Genomic DNA, 11,376 nt, shown 5'->3' with positions numbered 1-11,376 from the left:
CTGGCGGGTGGGGGGAGGGGGCGGGTACAGATAGGCAGACCCAGCTGTCACTCACGCAGCTGGGTGGATCTCCACAGTAATGTCGGGATCCATCCCGGCTGCGGCGGTCTCAGTATACCGTGAGCTGTAGCTCGCGATATACTGAGATTTGGCTCACGGGAGGACGCTAGTTTATGTCCTCCCGTGACCCTTAGAAGAACTATGGGGAAAAACACTACTTAACACTACTTACACTTTACTTTTCCTTTATACTGGCTTCTCTAAATAGCAAACAGGATAATTAAAAGATAAGATAAAGGTTCAGTGCACAAAAGCACTTCTAGTTGTTACAAAGAACATTTTCATTGATATCTGTACATCAGACCAAAAAGAGGGATAACAGAGGAGGAACGCGGGACAGAGGGATTTGGTCTAAATGAAGGACAGTTGGGGGGGTGGGGGTGGGGGTGGGGAAATGTATTATTGCTGCTAATACCATATGTTGGAAAGTCACCCTAGTCACTTCTGTATGCTTTTGTACAGGGGTTGGCAACCTTTTCCACATTGTTGTCAGTTTACAACCATCAGACAACCAGTGTGACTGTGAACAATAGCTTAGCCATATAGCTTATTTTTACATTTTCCACTCATAGCTTTACTGTTAATATAATAATAATAATAATACATTTATTTTACATTGCCAGTAACTAGTGGACAAAACATGTTCAGATTTACCATTAATGTGTACTGAACAGTAAACTAGACTTACAGTTTCAGTGTGATCCCCGTCCCTGTTTTTTTTTTCTTCATAGCTTAGTTGTGCTATGTCTGGGGTGTAGGACATTAATTTCAGCTGAAGATGGACACTGATCACCATATATGTCGATCCAACTGCAGAGATTAATGCAAGGGCCAACTTTTTCAAACATAGGAATTTGTCTGATAAACGCTGCCAAAAGCCCACAAGGTCACACAGCATCATATGGGGTTTTTTAAGTCTTTTGCGGAGCTCCATTAATTTTCATGTCCACAGGAAACATATTTTGAGTTCATGTAATCTGTTTTTTATGAATGTAATAAACTTTGATGATACTCCACTAATATAATATTTAACACATTTTACTACAGGTATATTTTAATGGGAAATTTCAAATTGTGTAGAGCTGTGATTTTCTGAGTGCCACTGAAAATAGCATTGTGTGCCCAACGTGGCACGCATGCCCTAGGTTGCTCTCCACTGCTTGAGGATGAAAAGGATAGTGTAGACAAATAGTAGTTATCAAACGCACAAAATATTGTAGCTTTGATTTTTTTTTAGCACATTGTTTAATGTATGATATACAGGTGAAACTCGAATAATTAGAATATTGTGCAAAGTTAATTTATTTCACTAATGCAACTTAAAAGGTGAAACTAATATATGAGATAGACTCATTACATGCAAAGCAAGATAGTTCAAGCCGTGATTTGTCATAATTGTGATGATTATGGCTTACAGCTCATGAAAACCCCAAGAACCCCAAATCCACAACCTCAAAAAAGTAGATTATTACATGCAATCAATAAAACAAGGATTGTACATAGAACAATATCGGACCTCTGAAAAGTACAAGCATGCATATGTACTCAGTACTTGGTTTGGGCCCCTTTTGCAGCACTTACTGCAATTACTTTTTCAAGATATTCTAATTATTCGAGTTTCACCTGTAAATACAAGAGTGTTAGTTCCTACATTTGACTTGATATCCGCCTCTGCAGAGTCTCTTCTAACGTTGGCAGGGTAAACATCTGTGTGTTTAGCTGTTTGTTTGGAATTCATATTTAATGCTTTAGCCAGAGATATGTCTGTTGCTCAATAGTGACTTTTTATACTTTTTGTCCACCATCTGAGCTCTTTGTATTTTAGTTTTACTGCCAGCAATGCTACATTATAACATGAAAACAGGGATATAAAGGAGAGTCTACAAAGAAATATCAAACTTCAGCTTAATGATGCATAAGGTAGCTTAAAGTGAAACTAAACTCAGGAGTTACATCTTAAAAATGCATTAAAGTACTCAAACAATTAACAAAAATGTATCTTATTTGTATATCACTCAGCTGTAGATCCTCAAATCATCTCTGAATTCATGCTGACACTGTCCCTACCTCTGGAGGGTAGCTACTTTTGTTTCCCATGGTCCCTGTGTGTTGTAAAGTAGTCACCACTCCAAGGTCGCTCCCGTGATGGACTACAATCTCATGTTTAATTTACTAATTTGTATTGAGATAGTAGTCCATCATGGGAGCAAGCTTGGAGCGGTGGCTACTTTACAACACACACAGGGACCATGGGGAACAAAAGTAGCCACCCTCCAGAAGGAAGGACAGTGTGAGCACCAATTCACAGGTCATTTGAGGATCTACAGCTGAGTGACACACAAATATAATATTTTTACACAAATTAAATCTGTATGTTCAGGCCATCACGGCTTCTTTAAAGGTAAACAGTTTTGGGTCTAGTTTGTTATTTTTCTTTGGTTTTTACTTTTTACTTATGTATTATATTTATTTTTTACATATGTATACAATCTCATTTCTACAAAAACATTTAATACATGATTCCAAGAGAATTATCTTACAAAACTGTATAGCAGTAGCTTTCTCTGATTAAAAACCTTGAGTGGGGCTGTGTGATAAGGAATTAGTCATTCTGACTCGTTAATGTCTGTAAATTTTAGCTTGAGCTAATGAACTCTGTTTGCAACTGACAACACATGTTAACACAGAAAAAGGAGACAGAGGAAAATGTGTAAAAAAGACCCCGCTAAGAATCGACTACATAATATTAATATGCAATATTTCTTATTTACCTGATTAAAAAATAAATATTATTTAAATGTTTTTTTTTTAAATCCCCTTATTCATAGAAATAAATAAAAGATATACGAAACCATAATATAATGTCAGTATGGCAATTCACTTATTTAGGTATATGCAATAAGGGCCATTGCCATTCCTTCAATGAATTACCATGAGTATGTGTAACTTGCTACTTTAGGATGAACCAACAACAGGAATGGATCCACAGTCTCGCCGCTTCCTGTGGAATTCTATTGTCGGTATCATCAAAGAAGGTCGAGCTGTTGTCCTAACCTCTCACAGGTAATTGTATATTTTAGTACTGGAATTGTCCTGTCTGATGGTCCCGTATAAACAAATCAATAGCAAATGATCTAATAGTACAGAATATTATTGCCATTAGACACAGTAGGCACGTACTTTTTGGCAATAGAGGTGGTTTTCCTTGTTTAAATACTGGCTGCACACACACACACTCACTCTCTCTCTATCCACAGCAGAATTACAGTCATCTTATATAATATATACATTAAGCTGATCCTAGGGGTGTTGATTTCAGTACCAATGGCTCTGAGATCACCAGGATCACGATTGATGACTATGACATGATGACAAGAAGTAGCCACATTCTACTCCGGTTCAAATATTTCACAAATATATGATTGTTATTGGTAAGGCAACCCCAAAACAATGACAGTGGTTTGGTTTTGCTTTTACAGAAAGAGTTGTTGTCTGAAATAGCTTTGGTGTTAAGAAATCTGGTCAGTTTAGATGAATCCAGTGCTTACTGGACCTCTTTGATGACCCTACTCCGGTCAAAGACACAAAGTAGGACTAATCTGAGTAGAAGCCTATTAACATCATAGCATGAGTTTAAATTGAGGAAGGAAATCCATGCAAAACACAAGGCCGCCCCTAGACTTATAGCCACCTGAGCTGTGTGCCTATGGTGATGAACATTCTGGGGGACCTGCTGTTGTGGTTGTGCACATTACCGGGGGGGGGGAGGGGGGGGCGGGTTCTGTCCTACTTAAGGCCGCCCCTAGACTTATAGCCACCTGAGCTGTGTGCCTATGGTGATGAACATTCTGGGGGACCTGCTGTTGTGGTGGTGCACATTCCCGGGGGGGGGGAGTGGGGTGCAGGTTCTGTCCTGCTTCCTGCTCAGCTCCTGCCAGCCACTGGTATCCGAGAGCTGGCACATGACCCAATATTCTCAGGCTGCCTCATTGTAGGGATGGCCCTGCAACACATATAGTGTGCTCAGTGAGAACTGAACTGTGTGTTCCAGCTCTGTAAGGCAAGAGTGCCGAGTATTTTACCACTATTCTGATGTAAACTCAACAACACTATAGAGTGATACCTAAATTAACCTTTTGTTTTAAAAGTATTTTACTTTTTTCTTTAGTATGGAAGAATGTGAAGCTCTCTGCACCCGTCTTGCCATAATGGTTAAAGGAACCTTTAAATGTCTTGGCACAATCCAGCATCTAAAATACAGGTATGACAACTGAATTATTATACTGGTGGCATGTATTTTTACTGTGGTCTAGGATGGCAGCACATATGATATTTAATAATATGTTCTAGACTTCCCCCTGCCTGACACTGCATTCTTGACTCTGTTTTTACCCCTGTAGAGTTTCTGCATTTTTCTTAGTAGAGCAGTGCACTGTATACTGAGAGTTCACCTTGCTCTGGATCTGAAATCATTGAGTCAATTGTTGGCAGAGTAGGGAGATAGTTTTCTAATTATTGTTTCTAGATGTACTGACGCAGAATGGTCAATCTGTCTCTTGCCTTTTGCTGTCTGTAATATATTTACACCTATATTTCCAAATATACATATAAGCTCAGGGAGCTTATTTTAGTGTCTAATGGGCCAATAAGTGTGTGACCAGGTTAAAAGTGCTGAAAAATCATTGTTTTCACACATGTCATACACAATTCACAATGTTTGTATTAACCTAAATTATACTAGAAATTATAAATAGGAATGAGCGAAACTGAGAGTTTAAATTTGTCTCTGGGGAGTGCTCAAACTGTCTTTAATGCGGGTTCAGCAATTCAATGGTTAATTTGTTACATATTTTTATATTTAAAAAACCCAGCATGGACTTATACCAAATATGGGTAGTGATATCAGAGAGAACTCTTTTCCCAGAGTTCTCTGGGCACTAAAAACTGAACTCCAGCCTTACCTTCAGTATTGCACAGTTGCACAGACTCCTCTCCTATACTGATATTGCTGAATCTGATGTTACTATGCATTAGAAGCTGCAGCAAGTCCTTAAGAGCCCACCTCATTTCCTGGCTAGAGGATATCCAGCATCATCTAGCTCTGTCCTTCCCAGCCTTACTGTCTCTGGCCTACACTTTCATTCATTGGACTTCAGTTCTTTCAATCATTCAATCACATGGGTGCAAATGCAGCCTGCCTAAGAATGTCTACTCTTCCAGACTGATAACCACTCATTAGGGCATTTTGATATTTGCATAGGTCCTCCCAAAAGCCAACCCACTGCTTGCATCAGGGCATGTGACTCTTAAGAGTACTGGGGCAGGGTGCTGTGATGTTTTAACAACATATTGCTGGCCCGTTGCACCAGCCATGGTCTGCCTGCTTTGCACACAGTAGCATAGCAATCATGTGATGATGTCACTGGGTCTAAAATAAGGTAGGTAATGAAAACAGGTTTTACTTACCCCAATATCAATATGCTAATGAAATTTGTAACAGAGAAACCAGTAAAGGTAAAATATAAGCAGATTCAGCTTTAAAACCATTCCACTTGTGAGAACTTCCTCAGTGCTCAAATGGAGGTTGAGCAGTGAAGAAGGAGGGCCTGGAAGAGAAATTGAGTCAGTGTCTTTCACGTTGCTCTTCTGTATTTAAACAACTAAGAACCTTTAATAAACCTTCTTTATATTGCATTATTGGTTAAAGTGTTTTTCTTCTACAGATTTGGGGATGGTTATATTGTAACCATGAAAATGAGAGCCCAAAAGCTTGGAGCAGTTCCAGACACGGGCCCTGTAGAGAAATTTATCAATGCCAACTTCCCTGGCAGCTTACAGAGGGAGAAACACTACAATATGTTACAGTATCAGATATCATCTTCTTCCCTGGCCAGAATATTTCAGCTACTCATCTCCAACAAGGACAGCCTCAACATTGAGGAATACTCTGTGTCTCAGACCACATTAGACCAGGTAATACATGATGGACTGTCAACTCAACCTTGATCCTATCTTCATTATTCCCCAATCTATGGATACATTGACCATAATCCTTGACGTGAAGCTAGGTTTTCAGTTCAAGATGGTTTGTTTTTTACAAAATACATAAAATTGTCTATAAAAAGATAAACACGAGTACAATATATTTGATTGTGTAGACTCTTAGGAGACTAAGACTAGCATTTAATGTTGGGTGTAAGATTACATCGATCTACTTGTTAGAATCGCCACAATACTGGCTCTCCTTGTTCTAAGATTTGTCATTATCTATCAACATCATTCTCATACATTTTGGTAGAACTTGAAGTGCAGCTTTGGTCGGGCTATGGACATTAAAATATTTGCATGTTCCTTTTGAGACACTGACACTTTGCCCATGCAGCTCAAGATGACAGTGTCTCTGTAAAGGGCCTCCCCTTCCCAACCCCCATATACTCACCTTACCTATGCTTACTCGTAGCTCCATGCTTCTCCATAGCTTGGGAAAATAACTTTTGCTTCTGGTTATGGAGAAACATGTGACGTGCTTCCATGTTATGGTGCCTGAGCTAAGCCTGAGCACTGTCACATAATCCAAGGAGTGATGTCACTGTTCACCCAGGTCGCGAAGACAGCTGATCTTAGTGCTGGCTGCAGAGGAGTAAAGAGCTGTGAGAGAGCATAGGATAAGGTGAGTATGAAGCAGTTGGGGGGTGTCCGTTCCAGAGATATTGTACCCTTTCCCTTCATGGCGCAGGATTGTCAGAAGTTCTAACCTTTTCCCCCTCTATTAAATATGTTTTTATCTGCTTCTCTGTGTTCCTGTTGGAGAGATGTCCGATTATCTCCTATAATTGCCCCTCACAGGGGCTCTAACCCCTCCCTCTTCATCCAAAATGTAAAAATGCTTTAGGTGGAGTTGGGCTTTAAGTCAAACAAACCATCTGAGAAACCTTAGTTTCATTGCATACACCACAGCTTCATTTGTTTGATCATTACCCTTATCTCATGACTATCCAAAATTACGTTTTATGGGCTTTGTGCAATGCAATGAGGTGTGCTTAAAAAAAAGTACTGCATGCCATACTTTTTCTAAGTGCACACCACCAGAATGCAGTGGTGTGAACTGTCACCATCCATGATAAGGCAAAATGCCTTGTCTTGTGCTCGAACTGTGCTGGGAAAAAACAACCAGCGCAGCCCAAATGCAGATGGTGTGAACAAGCCCTCAAGGAGCGTACAATCTATGGTCCCTATATCACATGCACACAAAGTAGGGCCGATTTAGACAGAAGAAAATGAGCCTACCAGCATGACTTTGGACTGTGGGAGGGATTTGAACCAGGGACCCCCGAGTGCTGCAAGGTAGAAGTGTTTACCACTAAGCCACTATATTGCCTGTCCTGTGATGTGCCAACCCATTCCACCGCTCATGCTCCATCCTTCAACTATGTTTAAATACCATGTAATAAATAATCATAAATAAATAATATATATCATTTGTGCTTTACAGGTATTTGTAAATTTTGCTAAACAGCAAACTGAAGATGAAGATATTCGTTTACATCCTCGTGTTGCAGGAGCCACAAGGGATGTGAGAGTTGCACCTGCCCCTCCACCAAAAGAAAAATGAATTCATATAAAAAAACAGGCTTTGTACACTCTAAGTATTTGTATAATTCACCAAAAGTGTCAGCGGATTCCTGAGACGATGAAATGGCATCTACAGGCACTCTAGAGGGCTGTAACTCTGCATACAAATCTAGCACAGAGTACTTGCCGTACCGCACTAAAGAACATTTTCTTAGAGCAAAAACGTCAGTATTCCCAGAAGTGCAGCTGTAATGTATACTCCAAATTTTATTGTTTTGCTTGATATTTTAGCCTGTTGGATAAGTGCAGATTGTACTGACAGTGTATGTGGAGGTTATTGCAATAACCCTTTAATCTTTGTAGACATGACTTATAATTTCAGGCTCCTTTATGGGTTGTTAATTACTATTTACTGCATGTCATCTAAAAGTAATAAACAAATCTAATGTGTCAGCAAATTTATCCCTACTGTGGTCCGACTAGACTCTATGATCTAAATATTGCTACCCGACAGCTTATGGTAGAATGGTAAATTAGGTCCAAATCACTCCTTGTAACTGCCAAGGGCAGCCCTTTTTGCACATACTAAACATTAATCCTTGGAGACTGTTCCCTTTAAGTCCCAATATTTGAGGCAGTGCTGCCAGGTCATACTAAAAGCCAATTCGATTGTGCTCATTTAATCCCTTCGTCTATCTGTAGGTGAGACCTATCAGTCTAGTTTTTATTAAATTCTGTTTGAGATAATAATTTTACCATGGAATCAGTAAAAGGGGATTAACAGATTAACAGATATCTTATTTTTAAAAGTTCAGCATGTAAGGATATCAGAACTTGGGTTATGGCATTTCAGCGCAATAAAGTGTTACACTTATTAAAGCCCAATTGAAAACACAGAAACAAATATGCAGTTAAATAGACACCAAAAACACAATTTGCAGGGAGTCATAAAGCTGGTTATATACAGTAAGTTTGTGGGGCTGAACAAGAGAAATCACTTGATTTTCCTATCCACACCAAAGAGTGTGGATTGAAAAATCAACTTTTGTTAAGCTGGGTGGTGTCAGCAGAGACACCCACGGATCAAATGATGGCTGATTTGGCAGCAAACTGCCAAAATTTGATCCACATATGGCCATCTTAAGACTGTGTAGTTCAATGTGTAGTTAGAGCCAGTCCAGTGCAGTCCTGGTCAGGCACACTCACTCCTATTCTCTGTTATACAAATCTGTGTCGGGAAGCTTTTGATAAGGGGTGTGGCTGATACTCAGCTCTGCCAGTACAGTGCACTGCAGTGTGAAGGCTGGAGGTAGCATTATTACTGAAAGAAAAATGTTTGCAGGCATTTCCTAGCCAAAGATCATAACATGCAGGGATACCGGGCTATACATAGTTAAAAGGTTTGAGATTTCAATTGGGCTTTGAAAATTGTACTATCAATAATCATCTAATTCACTTCCTGTGCACTCTGCGTAACATATTAAAGTATAATTGCACTTTCACTAAAAATGGTACGTTTATACTTGTTTCAGCAGTCTGTTAAAAGCCCATATGATGTGTTACCTTTACGGAAGGGAAGTCCTGCCTTGCAGCCTCTTGGCTCTGAGTAGATCCTGTTGTGCTCTGAATATTCTATCCCTGGTAGACAGGTTGTTCATTCAGCTCAAAGAAGGGGAGGTCTCCTGTCTCTAAGCCTTCTAGTAGTGGTCAGGATTTAATGGCTTGCAGCAACATTGGGCCAGGTCATGCTGCTGGAAAAAGGATTTATCTTTAGTAAAGGTAACCTATTATTATTGGCATTTTCATAAGTTGCAGAGACAAGTGCACATGCATAAGGGTGTATTTATATTTTTTCACACATCATTTACCCTGAATTCACACATTTTTACAAATAAATCCCATTAGAAAATGTGTGAATCTTGTGTAAAAGTTGTGGAAATATCGTGGAATATGTCTATAATTAGACCCCAATGTTTGATGAAAGAGCAATTATACTTTTAACTTAAGTTCTTTCTTTTTCTGAAAGCAGGCACCCACTGGATCTTTTTTCAAACGGCAACTTTACATTGTGTATTGCCTGTCTGAATATATTAAATGACATTATGATTGCTAAATAATTCATAGATTTGCTTTGTCTTTTTCATATGCTTAACAATAAAGCTTAGTTGACTGAAGTTTTTTGTTTTGTAATATCTGACATGAAACATGACAGACATATTACAGGGTGACATTTTGTGTGACACATCTGGCTATATCAATAAAGGTATTGATCTGATTTCACTTTTCTGCAGTTAATGCAGTTGGAAAAATGAGAGATAATTGAAGATTAGTTATAAGTTAGTGTACTTTACATATTGCTCTATTATAGACTCAGGGTTGTGGTAAGTAGCAAACCATATTGTTGATTTTATACACCTTAATAGCACAAATTAGATGAAAGGTCATTGCCCCCAAAACTGACATGCATGGACCCTAGGAATGCGTATATATATTCACCCAGATCAGAAAAATTCCCATTCACAATCATTTTTGCTTTGCAATCTTCGGTGCACTTCAATCCCTGGAGCCTTATTTTTTTTGTGGCTCCATGTTTAATTACAAGAGCTGCATTAGCCACTCGATGTCTGCATTGGATTTTTGGACCCACACACAAATACTAGGGCCATTTTAGACAGAACCCAATTAACCTACCAGCAAATGTGGGAGGAAACCAGAGGACCTGGAGAAAACTCAAGCACAAGGAGAACATGCAAACTCTATGCAAGTTGTGCCCTGGCATCCCAGTGGTACAGGATAAGTGTTAATTACTAAGCCACTGTGCTGCCCTCAGGCTAATTCAGGTACCTAAATATCCTCAGAAACCAGCCTGTCCTATGGTGAAAGCATCATTCACATATTTTCCTATTAGCAGGCCCGGTGCTACCGCAAGGCAAGGCAAGCGGCCGCCTGAGGGCGCTGCAGGGTGAGGGCGGAAAAAACAGGGCATTTTGACAAGTACCTGTACTTATCAAAATGCCACGATGCTTGCGCTATGTTTTTTTTTCCACTTACCTTCTGGCCCTGAGCAAGTAGATGCTAGCTGGCTTGATAACGCTTCTTCAATGTCATGATTATTCTAGCTATGTGTGAGATACAACAAAGAATAGGTTACACTTCATAAAAGTGTTCATTTTTGATTAAGAAGAGGACAAAACTAAAACCAAGTGAAGTACCATCCAATTTATCCTTAAGGCAGAGAATAATAAAATCCTTTTAGACCTCATTATTAAGACTTAGATTAATTCCTTAGATCAGCAATTTCCCCAATGAATCCTAATACGTACAGCTACAGGCCCCTTTTTAGGTAAAAAAAAAAGTTATCTATAATTACATTTCTATATGCTGTTGTCTATCGCCATCACCTTTGGCAGAACAGTCTAATCTCCCTAACAGTGAAGTAGTAAAGCAATGAATGAAAGGTACAAAAGGGTGAGTGAGACCACCAAACAATGACCACACTCAGGGCCGGATTTACTCTCCCTGCCGTCTCAAGGCCAGGTTCCGCAATACGCCCCCCTCCTTCCCATCAATGGAGAATGGCAATCAGATGGCAGGGCTGCGGGGTTAGTTTCAACTTTTTTATCACTTTTTATTTTTTAATTTAATAATTTCTTCTTATTTTTTAATTTTTATTTATTACATTTTTTTATCAATTTAATTTTTTTAATTTTTAATTTATCTTATTTACTTTTTTTATAATTTTTT

At 39.1% G+C, this 11,376-nt stretch overlaps 1 protein-coding gene across 1 annotated transcript in view; it reads left to right on the top strand.

The window, feature by feature from the left end:
- ABCA4 (ATP binding cassette subfamily A member 4) overlaps nt 1-7,672 on the top strand; it is a 154,376-nt gene extending 146,704 nt beyond the window's left edge. Inside the window, exons 50-53 of the mRNA XM_018559208.1 lie at nt 3,020-3,123; nt 4,229-4,321; nt 5,784-6,033; nt 7,553-7,672. Coding sequence (XP_018414710.1) covers nt 3,020-3,123; nt 4,229-4,321; nt 5,784-6,033; nt 7,553-7,672 — 567 coding nt within the window. The remainder of the gene's footprint in view (nt 1-3,019; nt 3,124-4,228; nt 4,322-5,783; nt 6,034-7,552) is intronic.
- Nucleotides 7,673-11,376: the final 3,704 nt, after the last annotated feature.

This window comes from Nanorana parkeri, unplaced genomic scaffold (genome assembly GCF_000935625.1).
Source record: "Nanorana parkeri isolate BGI_ZX_2015 unplaced genomic scaffold, ASM93562v1 scaffold382, whole genome shotgun sequence".
Classification (NCBI taxonomy): Eukaryota; Metazoa; Chordata; class Amphibia; order Anura; family Dicroglossidae; genus Nanorana; species Nanorana parkeri.
This window is presented reverse-complemented; position numbering and strand designations above follow the sequence as displayed.